This window comes from Pterocles gutturalis, unplaced genomic scaffold (genome assembly GCF_000699245.1).
Source record: "Pterocles gutturalis isolate BGI_N339 unplaced genomic scaffold, ASM69924v1 scaffold15834, whole genome shotgun sequence".
NCBI classification, from domain to species: domain Eukaryota; kingdom Metazoa; phylum Chordata; class Aves; order Pterocliformes; family Pteroclidae; genus Pterocles; species Pterocles gutturalis.
Window position 1 is genome coordinate 29,413 of NW_010133505.1, and position 18,625 is coordinate 48,037.

The window sequence follows — 18,625 nt, forward strand, 5'->3', positions numbered from 1 at the left end:
ACCCCATAGGTTTTGCAGAAGGATTGTCAGAGCATCTGAAAAGCACATCTGCAGGTCCAAGAAACTCTATGCCTTGAACACAGTGCAAGATCCTTTTTCAGAAACTGGCCATGTAGGCGACGCTCCCAGCAGTAAGCAGGGGTATGTCCTCTCTGAGCCATACTGACACAGGACAGCAAAACCAGTTCTATCTGAAAGGCTGATTTCTTGGCTACAAAATGTGATTTCTTCCCTAGCAGGTGAACTTAGAGCACAGTACGAGTGCAACAGAGTCTGTAAGTCAGTCTCTTCCACAGAATCAGACGATAACATTTTTCCTCAGGTGCCCCTGATTCCCTTGCTCAAAGCACAGCAGCATTCAGCACTTCCAGACTCTCCAAAATTTCACAAGAACCCAGTGTATCCTGAAGATCATTTTGCTTTCTTCCGAGGTTTGCCAAAAGCACCATTATACACCAATAATATATTTTTTGAGAAATTCTGTAACTCCAGCACAACTCTTAACTGCTTTTACTCCTTCCTCCTGTTTTCAGCATTAGTTCACATTAATATGAGAGGACAAATCATATAATACTATAGATTTTCTGTAAACTGCACTGAAGAATTTAACTAATGTAACAGCAAGTCTATTCAGGCAACAACCCAGCTGCTGATAGAAGAGAAAGAAAGGGTAACTACCCTGGGTTTTGAGATATGAGCTCCCAAGCATATATATTTGTATATACGCAAATAATGCCTAGGGGCTCACATCTCAAAATAGAAATACTATATATACTTTATATATATACTGCTATTCTGCTTAGTTACTATAGATAGTATAATACAGTGTGTGTATATACACTATATATGGTACAAGGCATATGGTGTATATGTATAAAAATATCAATTTTCCACTAGATAGCTCTGTCCTGACTCCCATGTCTTTACATTTCTCTCTCCTTTCTTCCTATATGAAGAGAATACCAGCAGCTCCCCTTACACAGCCATGTCCATGAGCAGGCTGCATGCTGGTTTGAATTGCAGACCGTGAAGAGGTTACTTACGGATGGTTTAGACCTAATCAAGAACCTGCTAATGGAAGTATGCAGTTTGGAAACAAGTTAGTATTTTGTCAGTGTAAATGGAAGACAGGCATGTAATATTCACAAGTCAATCAATTTTCTGGTTCATCTGGTACAGTTAAAATGTGACTCCTGAGGAAAACCCTGGCAGGGAATAAGGGATATTATACATGCTATTACCACAGACAGGTTGGGAAGAAAGCATGACATTTTCCTTTGAAATATGGGGCTGAAAACCATATTATATTTATAACAGTGCATCAAAATCCATCTCCCTAAACTTGTGCCATCTTACAACTCCTTAACAGCACTGCTTTTAAGAGCACCAGCAGAGATGCTGTAATGGCACATAGCAAACTTCCCTGCACCTGCTGACAGCTTTTTCTCTTCAGCCAGCACAGAGCATTTGGTCACTGTAACGAAGGAAAAAACCAAGGATCCCATTATTTTCCCCACTGTTCAGGGGTCCCAAGCCATCAACATCATTCTGCTTAGAAAAATGAACACCCTGTATGTCAAAAATGACAAACTGGGGTACTCTAAATGAATCTGAATTTCTCACTCTTGGCATTAGTCTTGAGAGCAGAGGGAGGCCGTACAACAGCAAAGCTGAAGACTACAAGCCATCAGATAAAGAAACAGGACTTGTTACACAAAAACCAAGTTTTTTTGTAAATTATGTTTTTTAATGATGGTCCTGATGTCTGCAGGAGTTCAGGACATGGGGACGGGCAACCAGAACTCTGTCCTCAGCATAGGTCTGTATGGCTTTGGGCAACTTGTTTCACTGTTCCAGCTCTTCTGTTAGGAGTCAAATGTTGTATAAATGAAAGTGCTATGTTTGTTAGCCACTGCCAAATTCAAGTGTGCTGTCACAGTGCGTAACACATCCTGACACTGAGACTGAGGAACACTATCAGAATACTGCTAAACATGGAAAATCTAGAAATGGGTGACACCCTGAGACACTGGGCTTCTTCTGGTTGTAGGTGAGTCACTCCATGAATCTACACCCCAAGTGAATAGCAGACAGAGCAACTCAAACTCTAGAGTATGTAATTTCTGTGTTCAGGGCACTTACCAGCTCTTTGTCCTGAAGCTCTGTTTCCAGTTCCTGGAGACGTCTACTCAGCTGTGCATTTCTTTCCTTCTCTTTATTTATTTCATCGCACTGTTCCTCCAGTTCTTCAATCTTTAAGAAATGTCAGACATTAGGTAAATTTTTTCAAATTTCTGTAAATCTGGGGCAGATCGTGGCTGATGTAAAGGGGCATTGCTCCATTGAGCAGTGAGGAGCATGGACAATTTTAATTTGTCATGGATCTGTTTCCCAGGTCATAGCACTTGATTCACTACAACAGAATTATTGCTTCTTTCCTAAAAAGAGGCAATTTACAGGTCTACTAGGAAGCCCTGGGACTGTGTTTATTCTCTCTCGCACAGTATCTCATATAATTACTCAAGAATGTGCAAAACACTGAGCTGCTAAAATAAGCGAGGCTGGGGATAAAATCTGCACTTCACTTCTATGAAACCAACAAGGAGAAGAAATCTCTCTAGCACTCCCAGCTTTGCCTCCTCAGGGGTTGCTTATTATTCTAGCTGGAGTACAAGGGACACAACATCAAAACTTTGGGGGAAGAACCAGCTCAGAGCAATGTACGCCGCTTTGTTCTCCCACCCAGGGACATGCTTTGCTCTCTCCCTGCCTCCTCCTGCCACCTCTGGACTTAGCTCCCAGGAGATGCACTTCCCACAGGCTGACGGGCCAGCTCATTAAAGTATGTATTTTAATTCTCAGCTTCCTGTTGCTCTGGGATTATAACTTCCCTCATTTAAAGGCAGAGCAATATGCAAAAAATTCTGACCCAATTAATAAAGGAGAAGGAACTTCCCAAGGCGCTGCAGTAGTGCAGTGTGAGCGCCGAGCAAGGAACCTACTTGGGGGAAAAGCTCAGGAAAATCTCTCTGCATAGGAAAAGACGGCGTATAATACAGAGAGCATTGCTGCACAGCCTGGCTAGTCACCGGTATGATAACTTTGTGGTTGCAGTAAGGCACTGTTTTGATAATCTCTTCATATCTAGGCTACAGCTACCCAGCTGTAGCGTGTTTCATCAGTCAATGTTAATGAGAACAGCTTTTCTCTGCAGCAGTACAGAAGAGTAAAAACCTACCAATTAGTAGTTAGCAATTAGCAGAAAATAGCAAATTATGCCTCTCCTCCTCTATCCAAAAGAAGACTGGATATAGGAACCCAAATCATGTAACGATTAATATTAATTTGTTAATGTAACATCAGTTAATACAGCTCTGGTTTGAACTCTGAATTATCGCTGTGCACACTGAAAATACATGTGAACAGACAGAGAGTATCTGCCGAGGGAAAAGCTTGCTCCATGTGGATTTTCAGTGCCGACAGGCAACCCAGGCCACCTGCAATGCTGATACACTATTTGCAGCCTACTGACATACAGAAAGATATGAAATTCCTTCCCCTCTTCAAAAGCACTAGACCAAAAAAGAATCCTCACCAGACGGATACAGTCTGATCTCTACACCAAACGCCCCAGTGATCCATCTAAGTGAGCAGGGAAAAGGTCCAGCTTTTTCAAAGACATTTCAGATGAACAGAGGGAAACTCTCCCTGTGAGTGGTGCTCAGGGAACACAGTCTCCCCTGTGCCCAGCACCGTGTGGGGCTGCTACCAGCTCTTGACAGATAGCACAGTATTATTTGAGGGACAATACCAATGACTACTCTAAACCGAGGCTTTAAAAATTTAAACTTCTCAATTGTTCTCTGCTGTAGCTGCTGCTCACCCTCGGTCTTACACTACTGAGAAAGGTCGTGCTCGGTAACGGAGGGGAAGAGGCATTTGACGATGCCTCTTGGCAGGTTTCTTGGACGAGATGTCCCGGGTGTTAGTGCCAGAGGAGCCGGCTCACAGCCCGCTCTGCTGAGGACATAACTCACGTCCTCCTCTTCTGCCCGCTGTCAGGATTTACTTCCAACACTGAGTGGCTCCCAGCTTGGTTTCCTGTGGATAACCAGGCCATAACCTTGCCTTCTGCTCATTCATCATCTGGCAGCACTGAAGTGAGCTGTGAAACGGATAGGCAACAGTACTCCCACTTTTAAAACCTTTCTGTTTTATCCCCTGCTGACACCAAGTCTCCCAAACCAAGAGGCGGGGAGCTTCACCAGCACCAGTTCTCCCGCTGCTCCCCAGCCCTTCAAACTCCCCTGCCCATGGAGTGTAGAGGGAAGCAGCTGCTTAACTCCCCATTCTCCGCCCCTTCAAAGACAAAATCCATCTCCTAACACACACAGAAAGATAACGCAGCAGAAACTCAAGAGAAGGAGCCGTGGCAGGAGCAGCGAACTGCAAGAGCTGGCTCTCCTGTGGGCATGCTCTGCTACCTTGCTCCTGAGCTGGTCATTCTCCTCCTTGCAGGCTGAGAACTGCTTCTTCCAGTGCTCGATGCTGGCCGCGGACTCCTGCAGCGCTGTGCTCAGCCTGGCGTTGCTCTCCCGCAGCGTCTGCAGCTCCGTCTCCCACTTCTTCACATTGGATGAACTGAAGAAACCGGGGTGCCATTAGGTGGCTTCACCTTATCATCCCACATATCACTGCTCTTTACCTGGCTGCACAGTCACCCACCCACGGGGCACGTTTACCAACTCTGTTGTTATGAGATCAAGCGCACTCAGATGTATGTAATTGCCTTTAGTCACTGCCTGCCTATGGAGAATATCGGCCATAATTTGACTGTCTTTGCCAAAACAAAGGGATCTACCAACTCCAGCAACAGTGACCTGTGTGTCTGGAGCAAAAGTCCTGCTGTCAAAGCAGGCTGTGGGGTTAAGCTGCTAGCTGGGAACTCCACTGTCTGCAAACAGAGGTTCACTCCGGCGCTGGGCACGGTCTGTGCTCACCGCGCTGAGCACCTGCTGCCATGCAGGCCTGGGGATGCGGTACCCATGTGACAAAGCTACTCCACACATTTGCAGATGGTCCAATAATTCAGAACAGAAGATGTCAGGGGGTTGACACTACCTATGTTTGATTTTTTTTTTTTAATGCTCTGCCTTAAATATAAAAGTGTTACACAATGCTGAAGAATTAAACTATTAGTTCCCCAAAGCTTCAAGCTGCAACGTAGAGCACGAGATTGGAGAGTGAATGGAAAGAAGCTTTGAAAGTCCCCACACGCTGGTTGCTGCTTGCCTGTGGAGGTGTCTTACAAATGTTATGATTTGAAATAGGTTACACTATTGAAATGTCAATAGAGATGATGTACTGCAAAGATAATATATGCAACCCTAGAATTGCTCACTGCGTAATGCTGCTTATGGTGCTGCTGCCTTTTTTTTAAAGTAGCTTTTTTGAGAGTAGCTTGATACTGTTAGATTTTCTTTCCATTCACAGATACATTCAGATGCAAGAGGCAGACAAGGCAAGATCCCACTAGAGAATTATTCTATATTAATGTTGTAACTCTGCATATTCCAACGCCTGTATTTTCACTACAGCTGCAAATTACTCTTCTCAGCATTTTCAAATAACTTATCAAAGAAAATAGCAAAAAATATGACTTCAAGGGGCATTGTCCACAGCTTTAGCAACATCTCCCCGAGACTTCTAAGCAGCCCGGTGAAATTGTATTTCTCACTTCAACTTTTTACTGTTGAGTTCATTCCCTTTTATAGTTTTAAATACCCGTATCTATTTTCATCAAAGTAAATGTAGCAAACTCAAAGAGGAAGAAGAGATTGGCTTCACATGCTATCAGTAGCAATTGCTCCCCCATGGCTTTGATGTTATTGCTGTCTCTCTAAAACTTCACAAACGGAAGTGGTTACAAGAGTTGGCATCAGCAGAATGAAAGAGATCTTATTTCAGCACAAACTAACTAGATCAGGAAAAAAACTAAATGGTAAATACCTCTCAACTGGATACCAGGAGGTACTTGCTAAAACCTGCTCATTCACCCATTCTGCTGCATCATTTTAAATTAATGCAATTACATTGAATTATTGCTGTTAATATATCATTAGCCATCAGATAATTACAGCACACTATTCCAATGTGATTTAGGTGCTACAGGAACTTCACCTTTGGGCTAGAGCAATTTTTAATTTATCGTTCTCAGACTTGAGGTGTGCCTCAGCAGGACCACTGTGTGATGCCTTCTCGTCGTCTGTCCCATTCACACTGGATGCTCGAGTGGAAGATGGTGTTTCACGTCCAGATTCCTGCAGCACAACACACAAATGAACACTGTGCGTCTCCTGCATCTCCTGCAACACCACAACACCAATTTCTTTGTAATCTTGATCTCCCACCACCCTGCTGAGACCTCGGCTGCATATGCTCTCCTGGCAGAGCAGCCGTAACAAACACATACCCTTTGCATCTTGGCTGCAAAGCAGGTCTGTTTAAAAAGAACAAAAAAATTAAAATGAAACACAAAATGAAAGTTTAAAGTGTCCTAAATTTTTTTTTAAGCATTTTAACTATCAAGGCTTGTGTTTTCTAAAGGTTGTTTGGTTTCTTTAAGATAATGAAACAATACAGCACACCTGGAAGCACACAAAGTCCAAAAAAAAATAATAAAAAAAAAAATACTGCTCCTCCAAAGACACACCATTCAGCAACAGAGAACAAACAAAGCAAACCATAAAGGCCATGACTGAAGTCTTTAAAAAACAGCTACCCAAATTCAGCCTCTCAGATGGATACTTGTGGACCCACACAGGGGGTTAGCTGCAAGACTAAGAGCATTCAGCAACTTTTTTTTCTGATCACGCATCTGAATTTCTTTCTGATCAACGTTTGTCTAACTTTCCTTCAAACACTAGCCCACTGAACAGGGTTCATTCCTACCTAACACAACGTGTATGAAATTACAGTCAAACATATAGAGACTGGGACAATGCTCCATTTCCTCAATCTGTAAGAAACCCACATCTCCCTGGACATGGAGACACTGTATCAAGGTACGCTGTCTGGAAAAGTGTATTGCACAAAAGTGCAACACAAGCTGCTTCCAACCACTCACTAAAGCACTGCCTCTGTTCACACCCCACAGCTTCCAGTTCACCGCACCCAGGCAATGAACCACGCTGTGGCCACAACGTCAGCCTCTCCACTGCCAAACTGAACTCCTACAGAAGTACATCGCACAGATGACAAAAATCAGTATTTTGATGAATCTCATTGAACCTCTGCTGAAGCACTGCACTGACTTACTTTCTGGTGACCCAAAGTATGTATAACAGCACAAATCAAAGGCTGTATAGCTTTCCTTGTTATTAAAAAAGTTATAACAGCTCAAGGACTGCTGAAAAAAATTAGATATAAATGAAGGCAAAGAGCATGGATGGATGAAAAATATTCCTCTGACAACGTTAATGTCCAGCAGCTGACAATTACCTTCAGCAATCTTCATTTTATATACTTTAAGCCTGCTGCCAGGAGCTGGTACAGTCCATTAGAAAACTTAACTTTAAATTATTTATCCTGTATGCACACAGGTATTAAAGCTAAATGACAAACCTGGGAATGATTGCTTGAGGTTTCAATTTTCTCTTGAGACCTGTCTCTTGCTAGTTTGGCAGCTTCTTTCACTTCTTGGAATTTCTCTGCAAACTGGAAAAAGCAGGAAAGATGTTTAATAAAATGATTTATCATCTATTAAGCTGTTCAGATTACTGTCTTTATATGGTTCACAGACCTCCAAAAGCGAACAACTAATTCTGACAATTTGAAATTTTTGGCCAGAATAAAACACTTTCATTCTTTGGCAGGGAGTTTCTTTCAAAAGGAATGTGGGTGTTTCTAAAAGAGGGACATCTCTGTACCTCTGGTCAATCACAGTGAAAACCCCTGGAGAAAAAGGAGCTGTTAGCGTCTCCTGGTTTGATTTGGTTTTATTTATTTCCTCCCCCTCTTCTCTTTCATTTCTTGCTGACAGTCTATTAAAATTGAAAGTATGAATGACATGTGTTTGGATAAAAAAATTATCAATGTCTTCTATTCCTAAGAGCAGGTCAATTAAATTAAAGAATGCAAATGAGCTCATGAGACGTCTGCAGGATACGAGCAATGGATTATCAAGACATAGAAAAAAGGAGAGAAAGGTAGATCTGAATGTATGATGAGGCCATATGAAAACACAGCTTTTCTGGTCTAATTTTCTTATTACTGGCAAAAACAAAGATAGAAGACTTCAGGGAAAGGCTTGAATACTTCCTGTAAGAGGGTTATATCAAAGTAGGGGAGGCAGGGGAAAGGAAGGATAAGATGCAAAGTAAGGATCCCAATCTCTGCAAGTTGCTGCAGGACATCTGCTCCGAAGCCAGCCTGGCATTTTTGAAAAGTGAGTATTATCACAGTGTTGCAGGGCTTTAAACAGTGTTTAAAGTTTTAAAAGGAGGATTGCAAAGATGGAAGAAAAGGCATAGTTCATAATTTATTCTTTTAATTAAGATGTATCCAGTATATGAATGGGTAACTTTGTCTTTCTGCTAAAGCAGCTTGGTCTCACTTGCCTGCATTTTGAGAAACTTGAAATGCTAGAAAGGAAAGACATTTTAAAAGTAAAAATAGAAATAGATATATTTTATTGCACAGTTGGTGAACAAAAGGATTGCCATTATATCCTCGGATAATTCAGAACACATGACAAAATTGTAAATGAAAGCATGAAAACCCATCACATTTTATAGTCCAGGAATGGGAAGAATCATCCACTTACTAATCTTATCTTCTAACTTTTTTATTTATAGCAGGTATTTAGTATGTTCTCTCTCAGTAAAAAACTGTGACTATAAAGACTGATAAAAGAAATCTCCAACTGGTCTAAGAGAAATCTGGATTTATATGTGGAGGCACCCTTATTCTGTGTAATACACACAAATGGAAATTTCCAACAAACACACACACATTATTCATAAATCTCATGGACAAGCACATCCCCAAAGCCGAGTGAAATTTCAGGTGTAGACTACAATCTGTGACAATGCTTAAGAATGAAGATCGAGCTCTCAAATCCAGCTGTTTTCTGTACAACAGCTGAAATTGCATATGCAAAGTATGTCCCCTGATGGCAGCAGTTGCTATCTGATGGCATGTGCAGTCACTACACACAAATGACTTGATTACCTTTGTAGCACTATAAAGATCATCAGGAATGACTACATCACATTTTTGCTTTAAGTGATTTAACTCCAACTTTACACAAAATGTATCTTCTGCTGTGATAAAACAGCTTTAACAAACTGATTATTTCTAAAATATTGTATTAACAGCAAGCTCTACATTTAGGTTTCTTGCAAATAGTAAAGGGCTGTTTTGAGTCTCTCTTTTACAATAAATCTTTATGGGCAAGTATGAAAAATTTATGAGTGTTCTTCATGGACTATATGAAATATGAAAAGACAAAAAGAATTGGAAGTGATCTATCAAATTTTATTTTTGCAGCTATCTTCATAAAGCACACAGGAGACTGCTGTGAAAAATTATGTGAGCAGAGAAGAAAAGGACATTTTTTCCACATTTCCCTAATCAAAACTTCTATATGACTGAGCAAAGCTGATCTTCAACGTAAAACTGATAATGATCTCATTGCACAACAGATTTCAGTCATGTCTCTACCAATACATGTATCTAACACATTTGCTTTTAGAAACTAGTACCAATAATCCTTCACCATCTCAGTGACAGATCTTCAGCTTTAAGAGTCAAAATATTACCCTTCATTCCTACTTTTGTACAAACTTAAAGAGGGCTGTAACAGAAACGGTGGGGAAAGCTTGTCTCCAGTTCTTGTTTACCCCGTGCACTTGGAATCCGTCCGTCCGTGAAGAGTTCTGCTGCTGCTTGGGCTTTATTCTTCGCTAATTAATACCTGCTCGATCTTACTAACAGTAAACATTTTTGAAAGCTACAGAGGATCACTTGGCTTGTTACGAAATTAAAGCCTTTCACTTGATTACTCTTCTGAGTGCAGCAACATGGTGGTGACAGCCCAGACTTGTGCAGCATTACCAACGCTAATTGCTATGGCAGCAGATCAGGCGCTTCTGGAGCTACCTGGGTCCCAAGGCTGTCTCTGAGAGTGACAGCATGGCCACAGCATCTGGCAGAAATGAGAGAGATGCTTTCTCTCCAGTAACCAGTCTCTTCTGTCCCAAACACAAATAATTGACACCAAAAAATCACGTGTCACCTCCAAGATCTAAGACGACTTTGAGCTATCAAACCACTGCAACAATAGGGAGTGCTTTTTAAATATGAAATTCATAGTTAAAAAGTGAAATAATCTTCTGTTTAGGAAATTAAAACTTGGGAAATGTGGTCTTGAGGGGCAACGCATGTATAAATATCTAAAGCAAAGTAAAAAATCATCATGCTCCTTCTCCATCTATCTTCACTCCCTTCATCTTCCCTGTCCTCCACCCTTGTCCTCAGGTAGGACAAAATTAGCAAAAAAAAGACTGGAGGAGGAGAAACGCCAACTAAACACCACTCCAATAGTCCATCATGGATTCTATGGCATGCCTTCCCCTGCCGCAGGAAGATGTGAGACCAAGCTGCAATATGGAAAAGGTTTGTTGCTACCAGCACTGGTGAAGCCTTTTAGTCCAAGGCAGCTGCAGCCCATGAGCCCTGTTTGATGATGAGTCTTGGCCAGTGAAATTTAATGGGACTCAAGGATGCTACTGTGCATTGCAGGGATTATTTGAAGGCTGTTCAAATCTGCAGCCAGCTTGTCACCTGGAGAAATATATATATATTTAAATAGACCTTCTTAACATTTTATACATTAAAAAACATTATTTTGTATGTGTAAATTTTAAGCTCCTGATCTAGCTTAATATTTTACGTCTCCTACTGGACAAATTGTGCCAGTGTCAGACAGATGAAACAGCTGCTCCCACCCGAAGCAGTCTCATAAATATTTCATCGCCCTCTCAGTTTGCAGAAGGCTGGGTGATGCGACGGTCCCGTTGGGGAGTACTGCTGTGCCGTGACCTACAATCCACACATTGCTTTGCCCATGGTTTTCTCTGGATGAGTCCTCAGTACCAGGCAGATTGGCAGCAAATAAGACTATTTACCCCAGAAAGTGGCCAGTCATTTGCTCTAGCACAGCAAGAAGCACCAAAGCTGGTCGGAATGGGGGGGCTGTGCTGTGTGCCGGGGCAGGGGCAGGCTCTGCTCCCAGCTTTCTCCCCTGCCACACAGTGCCTGGCAAATGCCACACGCATAAAAGTCCAGTGCTCCCCAGTTGCTGGATGTGGTTGGTTTATGATGTGCAAAGTCTGAGTTTACTGGGTTTCTCACCTGTATAAATGTTTGTCCCTACGCCCTTGACTACCTACAGCTCCTCCGACAGCACATCTGCATCGAAGCATCTTGAATGAAAGCAGAAATTTTATTTAACTGCTTCATGTGCAAACCACATCACTACCTTAACAGCACCTGCCCTGCCTCTTCATCACACCCAGGCACACAATTAAGTCTCTTTCGACTCCTGTTTCGATTTGGCTGTAGCAATGTTTCAATAATGACTTGAGACCCTTTGGAGGCACAGGGTGGGAAGGGGGGAGAGGAGGGTCAGCAAGTCCTGCAAGAGGGGAAAGGACCCTGAGCAGGACATCAACTTTAAGCCCTGGGATTCTCCCAATCGATGTGAATGGTAATTAGGTTACTAGGTCACTGAATGCAGTTTTCATTAATGGCTCGTGTTTAATTTGAACTGCTTTTCCCAATAGGTATGCATTAATGCTTAAGCATCTCAAAAGAAGGAAGGCATTAGAAAGAGGCAATATCTTTTATTAGGCCAACCAATGCACTTACATATGCAGAGGTTTTCAGGCGTGCTAACCACTTCTCATGTCTCATTATTATTCATTGCTTTCAGCAGACATATTTCAGCTTTATTTTATTTATTTATTTTAAGCCAGGGCTATTGATCTCTGGTTTTGCAGAGTTTTAGTGTGTCCTTCCAATTCCTGACTAAAAGCTTCAATTATTTCCAGTAAAACTGGAAAGCTTTAATTTATATGTTTTATAAGAGTGTAATGATATCAACACAAAATGAAACTTGATTTGACCACTCCCAATACACTTATACATCAGTAATCTCTCCACCATCTCTGATCTTTCAGACTCGTGGTTCAATAATTAAACTGAGGAGCATGGATGATACAGGATATCTTGTTCCATTACTCGGCATGGTGGTAATACACCAGGTTTTCTACCATTTTCCAGATAGATAACTGTTTTTTTTTTTAAATAGATCACCTTGAGTCATTTTCCCTTAAACTCCCCTTCAATTTTCTGAAGAAAAAAAGTCTTTCTGCTGATTTGGAAAGCTTTTCCTGCAAGTAGAAGGCTGTATTATTGGCAATGGGGTCTTCAGCAGATCCTGCAGTGCAAACAGATGTGCAAACCATTCTGGAGAGAAACGCAGCTGATGCCGAGGCCCCTGTGCCCACACGGTATGTTTTGCAGATTGGCTCTAGTCTGGCCACAAGAAGATTAAAGAGCTGCTTTCTGATACCAGCATTAAACTCATTCTAAGCGTGTGTTTGGACAGTTTTGGAGAATAGGGTAAAATCTCTCTGATTAGGGTGCAAGGACCTCCAGATGTACCTTGTGCCTTGTTACACCTCTCATCTCCTGAGCCAGCCTCAGGATGGTGCATGGTTAACCCCAGCCAGCACCAAGGCACCATGTGGTCACCTGTCGTGCTGCAGAGGTGTGACTGCAGGAACCTGTGATTAAAAATTACTACCCAGTGATGCCAATTCTTTCACCAGGTGTCCAAAGGTTGTACTGTGTCATGCTTATCTGTTACTCAAACCAAACTATTTCCCTAGGTCCACCTTAGTCCTCCCATATTCCCATACTACTTACTAGGTACTATGAACACCTCTGTGTCACAGGAGTGGAGGATATAGGTGAAATGAGCAGTCCTCTACGCTTGAGTAAGCATCATAAAACATAACCAGCATCAGCACCCAATTTTAAAAAAGAGTTTTGCATGTGATTGATTAGGTGGCCTTAGCATCCCAGAAGAGCAGGTTATTGTCATGGTACCTGGACATGCCAAGTCCAAAAATAATTTAACGTGAAAAGTAAAATATGCTTTACTTTTAAGAAATACTTGCAAAAATTGCAATTCTCCAGAAACTGCAAATAAGACAGACTTAGTAAAATAAATTCCTATAACAATTCAGTTGATGGAAAGGTCCTCCTTCTATCGCAATGGTCTGCCTTTGCTATTTTAGACACTACAAGAAACATTTTGTTCTCCTGATTCTTTTCTTATCACAGCGTACAAGAAGACAGCAACAGGAGAGACTGTGTGCCATGCCCAAGGACACAATGTTGAGTTAACTGACAAAACCCAGCGCCAAGTAGCCATGCTTCAAGTGTCATCTGTGTGTTAGATAAGTAGGGGGTTTTTTTACTACATGAACAAACAAACATCTCAGCTGCTCGATGAGCACTTGGCAAGACCACTAATCTAATGACAGAGGATGTATTGTGAACTGCTGGTTATTCATTACAAGAGACAGCTCCAGACTTTACAGGTCTGCTCTTGTAGCCAGCCCCTGCTCCAAGGAATCACACCACCGAGCTGAAATGCCAAACCTGCAGCATTCTTTAACCCAGATGAGTTTACCGAGCCTCCTGAGAGCACGGCCCTGCCAACAGTGGTATCTGCAAAACCAGGACACCAGCAAGCCCGGGGGCTGGCACCTGCTCTACCCCAGTTAGCCACCAATGGGGGCAGGTCACCAAAATACACATTGCTGAGGCTGGGACAGCAACTTTCCTCTTTCAAACACATTAGGCAGCCCTAATGCCAACAGTCCTGGTGTATCAGCAGTTCCTCTTGCTTTTGGTGCCATTTTCATCTGAAATGAGCACACAGGGCAGGGAGATGTCAAAAAATACTTCAGAGTTCAGGTGTTTTCTGTAAACATTTGAAAACACAAATGCTTTCAACCACGTTGGGCAAAACACTGTTGAGATAACCTCACCAGTACCACTGTCAGTGGTCAGATTTAATTTATAGTTTTGACCATAAAGTTTGCAATACTGCCTGCCTCTGTATATACAGACACGAGGTAATTGCAGGAGATGGGCAACTTGCACAGATGAAAAGGACTTGCAGAAGCATGCAGCTCTGAAGAGATCGGATGGATATATACCATTCTTCATTAATAAAAAACAAGGCAGCCTTTGCAGAAATTCAGGGAGCCCCATTACCTTTGTCAGCTGCTGCTCGGAGGGAAAGCCCAAACCAAACACGGTGTTTGCTCTGCTGTCCGCCCACTGGCCGAACTTCTGCGATGTTTTAGTGAAGGTCATGTTAGGTGTGATTGTGCTGTTTATGATCACCTGTTTAGAAACAGATCAAAAAAATAATTAAAAAGTAGAAGCCACATTGGAAATGCAAATCCTAGCAGTGATATCATCCAAAGCAATTAGCAGTGTAAATTGGGAAATTGCTTTATTCGGAAGATTTTTTTCCCCAAAACAAAACAGTTTCTATCTTGTCTTACTTCATGCAGGAATTTTGATGTTTTGTCTTCTTTTTCCAAAGTACTGTCATGGTCCTGCAGTTGCACACCGCTGCAGGAATGTCACTGAACTCAAAGCAACCGCAGGGACAGGAGCTATGAAATCACCCTGACAGAACTGCAGATGCAAAATCCTATTTTTTCAGCATTACAAAGGCACACAGCCACTGCCACCACCCCACCAGGCACCTGGGATGGCCCGGGGCCTCCGAGCAGGGTGTCCACCAGCCACACCTGCCCTCAGACTGGAAAGCTAAGAGATATTTCTGCATTTCTCCATTTGGCCTTGGGCCTCCACAAGCAGGATACCAGAGACATGTCAGAAATTTAAGAAAAAAAAATAAAATAGAGAGTTTAACTTGGGAGGGTGTTGAAGTGCATCACCACCAACACAAATGTTGGCCTCTTCAAGATAAATATTCTGCCACTTTACAGGAGTTAACTAATATCTGCTTCACCACCATCAACCTTGAAAGCAACAGTGCTTCTTGTAACTGAAGAAATAGCCCCCAAGAGGAAGGGTGTTGGGATGAGGTCTCTAAGGAACTTAGTGGAACAAGCAAAAAATGTAATTTTCAAAAAGGAATGAGACATATGCCAGTTCGTTATAAAAGATTTTAACTTTCAAGATACATCATTATAGGAGTCTAGAGACTCCTTCCCCTGGAAATTAATTCATGTACAACGTTCCTTCTGCTAACAGAACGGGAGCTTTCTTTAGTAATGTGTACCATCATTTCCAATATGCAAATCATGCAGTAATTAAGCCAAATCTGTGGGACAGTTTAATTAACATGATCAGGAAGTATCCTGACAACATCATTTACTATGTATTCCACGCACTTTTTTTTCCTAAGCTATCATTTACATTTAGCAAAAAGTGTGAATTAAATTTACCAGAGAAAGACCTTTACTTGCCTCCGTCCCCTCCCTAACTTCTGACCTCTGTGCTGATGCTTTTATTTGCTTTCTTAGGTATTGCTCAACTTCAGTGGTTTCTTCTTTTTGCACCATCACTTTCAAACAAACATATGATTTTCTGCCATTTCCTACCACTGAAAGTTTCACCAAAATTATTAAACCAGAGGAGCGTCAGCTGGCTGGTACCCCTGGAATTGTTTTTTGCAGGGGAATAAACAGGGCAAGAAAGGAGGAAAGGTGACTGCAACCAGCACTGGCCAACACACACCATACAGACATCAGCTTTCAGGGTCAAAACATCTTTTGGAACAGCTGGTCAACGGGCAACAGTATAAGCAGAGCTGCCCAGACATTCCTCTGGCTAAGTCACACAACAGAAATACAGCCAACATAAAATCTAAGTGCGATTTCAGAGATTTAAATTGAAAGAAAATCAAAGACTTTATGTAGGATTTTGACAATTCAAAGGGAGTGTGACGATGGGAGGTTTGCATGATACACAGAGTCACAAGAACAGGAGGAAAAGCTATCACCAACCCAGAAAGTCAGGATGCTTTCCAAAAACTTTAAGGAAAGTGCTATATGTATATTTCTTTAAAAATCTTATATCAGGCAGATGAACTACTTACAAATGTTTAGCTTCTCAAGTTACAGAGTTTCTTTTAGAATCTTTGAACTACCCAGAAATTTCAAGTAATAAAAAGTATTACTTCAGTCCTACTGTGCCTATCAAATCAGATATCTGTGGGGCAAAACTAATAAAAGGACCCGTTTTATTCAAAGGCAAAAGCCTCACTCACTGGAAGCAGACTCTGAGAAGAATAAAGTTCTTCCATACCTCCTGCAAGAATCATTGAATAAATACAAATATATAAAAAACCCACACCAAAGAGATCTTTTAGACCACAGTCCAATATTACTAAAGACGTGATAAAAGGAATAATGAAGCCTGCAAACTGTAAACCAAGAAACATCTTATTGAGTGACCAAATGCACTACATTAGCTTAGCTCCTCAGGGGTTAATTTTTTTCTATAGCCAGCACAGATTCCAAGAAAAAGTTGCAGTGATCACACACCTTCAAAAAACTGACAGTTCATCTGTTAAATTTATAATAAGCTGCAATTAGTGAAACTGCCTGGAAGCCGGCTCTACCTTTTTTTTTTCCTTAAATCCTCCCCTGTCAGTCAGGCACTTGAGAAACGCTGCGTTCCTACAGAGAAGTGAAAACCTAAGTAGAAGCTTAGGAGATTAAATCCGAGCTCATGGGAACAGTTCAGAGGAGCTGGATGCTGCGGGCACATTGCACTTATCCACCTGGTCTTCCCCCCATCCTCACCCCATCGCCCTGTCACGCTCGCAGGAAGATGCTGTAACATTAAACTTCGGGAGCATCAGCCTGGATCTTCAGTTCCCATGTAAATCTGGTCATTTCAGAGCAGAGACACTGCATTGGCCAGGGAACAATCACATTGGTTGTGTTTAGGAGAAAGAAAGGGTGTTATGATTTCAAAGAACAATGAAAAGTGACACTTGCAAGCACTCCTGCCAGGTAACCCAACCTATCCCCCCCCACCCCTCCCAAAGCCGGCTCGCCCCCCACTACACGGGCCAGAAGGAAAGTACCCCCCAAACCCCTCCATCTCCCAGGCAGAAGGTCTCCAGCCAGGGCAGAAGCAGGGGAAGCGTTTGTGGTCACCGCACCAGGAATGTTCAAACAAACCAGGAAAATTTTGGTTTTTTGTAAAAGGATGAGCCAGAATTGTCACGTTTCAAAGGAAGAAGGAGCTGAGAGGAAGGGTACAGAAGGGAAAGGACATATTTGAAAGCTGCTGCGCGCAGGATGAGCCTGCGGGCTCTCTTCCACCCCTAACTGCAATCCAGTATTATCATTCTATAGGAAAAGGCAACTCATCAATTCAAATGGCTCTTACGAAGTAACTTTGCATTTGGTCCTCATTCGTATAATACACACATGGTGCAATTCCGGCTGCATCAGAAAATGGAATAAACTTGTGGACTTTCATCCAGGATAATGGATTCAAAAGACAAACTACTCTCTAATCAAATGTAATCAATCCCTGAAGTGGTTAAAGAGTTCTCCCTAAAGACAAAGGCAAAGAGGAGCATAATACAATAAGCACCTTACGGAATAATAAACTCATTCATCATACTGCCTGAGTTGTCTACATGCGGTTAAAAAAAAATATCCGCCCTTGCTCTCAGCTACATGCAAGCGTATCAGATGGCAAACATTCCTGATACACCCGCACAAACCAAACAAAATCTCATACTAATTTCACTTCCTTTGGGAGAAAAACAATCCTGACAGATCTAAATTTTTTTTAAAAGATGACACAGAAGAATTTTCCCAGTACAAGGTAGCACTACAACAACCAGAAATGACTCCAGACATTTAGAAACACACCGGGTATATTCATCAGATAAAAGGGAATGCAAATAAGCCGGCATAGAGCAGAACATTCATAGGCTGTAACACACCCATCCTGCTGCCTTCCCACGGAGAGAAACTGCCAAATAAATCAAGCAGGGAGAGGTCACAAGATGACCTGAGTGCGTAGAAGGAAAATAAAAAAATGTACCGGCAGCTCATTCTGCTCATAATATATAAGCAGTGCCCATATATACATCTGCCACTTCTTTTGGGGGATGCTTTGAGTATTTAAAGGGTTCCCCTCCCACACCCCCCCTATCACAACACTGCATTAAAGAGGCAAAGTCAACGTGGCTCCTGAAAATACGTTTTCCCAAGTCACTGTTTCATTAACGTAAGGCGACCGTGCGTGTCGGCTCGCTGGGTACAGAGGGAGCAGAGCTGCAGCAGCACATGGGGGGTTGCCAGCTTGGCTCACACTGTACACCCTGGCTGCATCGGACCTGGCTTGCCAGGTTTGCAGGAGGGAAAAGCAGAGATGAGAGCACACTCAGCTCCCAGGGGAGGAGAGCAGCGATCGAGGTGGGCGTTTGGCAGAGCCACCAGCACAGCCCCAAGGAGGACGGCCAACGTGCCAGCAG

The 18,625-nt window shown here is 42.3% G+C and overlaps 1 protein-coding gene across 1 annotated transcript in view; it reads right to left on the minus strand.

Moving 5' to 3' along the window:
* The window catches only part of HOMER2 (homer homolog 2 (Drosophila)), a gene marked incomplete at its 5' end in the record, with an annotated part of 33,639 nt that overhangs the window by 2,056 nt on the left and 12,958 nt on the right, over window positions 1-18,625 (minus strand). Inside the window, 5 exons of the mRNA XM_010081268.1 lie at window positions 2,143-2,253; window positions 4,485-4,641; window positions 6,181-6,320; window positions 7,624-7,716; window positions 14,356-14,487. Of these exons, the coding sequence (XP_010079570.1) occupies window positions 2,143-2,253; window positions 4,485-4,641; window positions 6,181-6,320; window positions 7,624-7,716; window positions 14,356-14,487 (633 nt within the window). The remainder of the gene's footprint in view (window positions 1-2,142; window positions 2,254-4,484; window positions 4,642-6,180; window positions 6,321-7,623; window positions 7,717-14,355; window positions 14,488-18,625) is intronic.